The 2,789-nt window shown below is 64.4% G+C and overlaps 1 protein-coding gene across 1 annotated transcript in view; it reads right to left on the bottom strand.

Annotated features, from left to right (window-relative positions):
* Positions 1-372: 372 nt before the first annotated feature.
* The window catches only part of LOC138865533 (uncharacterized), a 3,685-nt gene continuing 1,268 nt past the window's right edge, over positions 373-2,789 (bottom strand). Inside the window, exons 2-3 of the mRNA XM_070136221.1 lie at positions 1,689-2,789; positions 373-645 (exon numbers count right to left, since the gene is read on the bottom strand). The exon at positions 1,689-2,789 is cut by the window's right edge and continues 20 nt beyond it. Of these exons, the coding sequence (XP_069992322.1) occupies positions 373-645; positions 1,689-2,789 (1,374 nt within the window). The remainder of the gene's footprint in view (positions 646-1,688) is intronic.

Below are 2,789 nucleotides of genomic sequence, written 5' to 3'. Positions count from 1 at the left end.
CACCACAACGCCGAGGTGGAGGTGGAAGCAGGGGATCCACCACTGCGCTGAGGTGGAGGTGGAAGCAGGGGATCCACCACAGCGCTGAGGTGGAGGTGGAAGCAGGGGATCCATCACAGCGCTTAGGTGGAGGTGGAAGCAGGGGATCCACCACAGCGCTGAGGTGGAGGTGGAAGCAGGGGATCCACCACAGCGCTGAGGTGGAGGTGGAAGCAGGGGATCCACCACAGCGCCGAGGTGGAGGTGGAAGCAGGGGATCCACCACAGCGCCGAGGTGGAGGTGGAAGCAGGGGATCCATCACAGCGCTGAGGTGGAGGTGGAAGCAGGGGATCCACCACAGCGCTGAGGTGGAGGTGGAAGCAGGGGATCCATCACAGCGCCGAGGTGGAGATGGAAGCAGGGGATCCACCACAGCGCTGAGGTGGAGGTGGAAGCAGGGGATCCATCACAGCGCCGAGGTGGAGGTGGAAGCAGGGGATCCACCACTGCGCTGAGGTGGAGGTGGAAGCAGGGGATCCACCACAGCGCTGAGGTGGAGGTGGAGAAGCTAGGGGATCCACCACAGCGCCGAGGGGTGGAGGTGGAAGCAGGGGATCCATCACAGCGCTGAAGGTGGAGGTGGAAGCAGGGGATCCACCACAGCGCTGAAGGTGGAGGAGTGGAAGCAGGGGATCCACCACAGCGCCGAGTTGGAGGTGGAAGCAGGGGATCCACCACAGCGCCGAGGTGGAGGTGGAAGCAGGGGATCCACCACAGCGCTGAGGTGGAGGTGGAAGCAGGGGATCCACCACAGCGCTGAGGTGGAGGTGGAAGCAGGGGATCCACCACAGCGCTGAGGTGGAGGTGGAAGCAGGGGATCCACCACAGCGCTGAGGTGGAGGTGGAAGCAGGGGATCCACCACAGCGCTGAGGTGGAGGTGGAAGCAGGGGATCCACCACAGCGCCGAGTTGGAGGTGGAAGCAGGGGATCCACCACAGCGTTGAGGTGGAGGTGGAAGCAGGGGATCCACCACAGCGCTGAGGTGGAGGTGGAAGCAGGGGATCCACCACAGCGCCGAGGTGGAGGTGGAAGCAGGGGATCCACCACAGCGCTGAGGTGGAGGTGGAAGCAGGGGATCCACCACAGCGCTGAGGTGGAGGTGGAAGCAGGGGATCCACCACAGCGCCGAGTTGGAGGTGGAAGCAGGGGATCCACCACAGCGCCGAGGTGGAGGTGGAAGCAGGGGATCCACCACGGCGCTGATGTGGAGGGGGGAGCTGGGGCGATCCAGCTCACAGCGCTTGGAGGTGGAGGTGGAAGCAGGGGATCCACCACAGCGCCGAGGTGTGAGGTGGAAGACAGGGGGATCCACCACAGCGCTGAGGTGGAGGTGGAAGCAGGGGATCCACCACAGCGTTGAGGTGGAGGTGGAAGCAGGGGATCCACCACAGCGCTGACGTGGAGGTGGAAGCAGGGGATCCACCACAGCGCTGAGGTGGAGGTGGAAGCAGGGGATCCACCACAGCGCCGAGTTGGAGGTGGAAGCAGGGGATCCACCACAGCGCCGAGTTGGAGGTGGAAGCAGGGGATCCACCACAGCGCCGAGTTGGAGGTGGAAGCAGGGGATCCACCACAGCGCTGAGGTGGAGGTGGAAGCAGGGGATCCACCACAGCGCTGAGGTGGAGAGGTGAGTGAGCGGGATCCACCACAGCGCTGAGTTGGAGGGTGGAAGCAGGGGATCCACCACAGCGCCCGAGAGGTGGAGGTGGAAGCAGGGGATCCACCACAGCAAGCTGAGGTGGAGGGTGGGCAGGATCCTCTGGCGCTTGAGTGGAGGTGGAAGCTGGGGATCCACCACAGCGCTGAGTTGGAGGTGGAAGCAGGGGATTCCACCCACAGCGCCGAGGTGGTGGAGGTGGAAGCTGTGGGATCCACCACAGCGCTGAGGTGGAGGTTGGAAGCAGAGGATCCACGCACCGGGCGCTGAGGTGGAGGTGGAAGCAGGCGATCCACCACAGCGTTGAGGTGGAGGTGGAAGCAGGGGATCCATCACAGCGTTGAGGTGGAGGTGGAAGCAGGGGATCCACCACAGCGCTGAGGTGGAGGTGGAAGCAGGCGATCCACCACGGCGCTGAGGTGGAGGTGGAAGCAGGGGATCCACCACAGCGCTGAGGTGGAGGTGGAAGCAGGCGATCCACCACAGCGCTGGAGGTGGAGGGTGGAAGCAGGGATCCCCACCACAGCGCTGAGGTGGAGGTGGAAGCTGAGGTGGAGGTGGAAGCAGGCGATCCACCACGGCGCTGAGGTGGAGGTGGAAGCAGGGGATCCACCACAGCGCTGAGGTGGAGGTGGAAGCAGGGGATCCACCACAGCGCTGAGGTGGAGGTGGAAGCAGGCGATCCACCACGGCTCTGAGGTGGAGGTGGAAGCAGGGGATCCACCACAGCGCTTAGGTGGAGGTGGAAGCAGGGGATCCACCACAGCGTTGAGGTGGAGGTGGAAGCAAGGGATCCACCACAGCGCTGAGGAGTGGAGAGAGTGGAGAAGCAGGGCGATCCACCACGGCGCTGAGGTGGAGGTGGAAGCAGGGGATCCACCACAGCGCTTAGGGTGGAGTGGAAGCAGGATCCACCACAGCGTTGAGGTGGAGGTGTGGAAGTTAGGTGGGATCCACCACAGCGCTGGGAGGGTGGAGGGGAAGCAGGGGATCCACCACAGCGTCGAGGAGGTGGAAGAGGATCCACCACACAGCGTTTAGGTGAGAGTGGAAGCAGGCGATCCACCACAGCGCTGAGGTGGAGGTGGAA

This window comes from Penaeus vannamei, chromosome 21 (genome assembly GCF_042767895.1).
Source record: "Penaeus vannamei isolate JL-2024 chromosome 21, ASM4276789v1, whole genome shotgun sequence".
Classification (NCBI taxonomy): Eukaryota; Metazoa; Arthropoda; class Malacostraca; order Decapoda; family Penaeidae; genus Penaeus; species Penaeus vannamei.
This window is presented reverse-complemented; position numbering and strand designations above follow the sequence as displayed.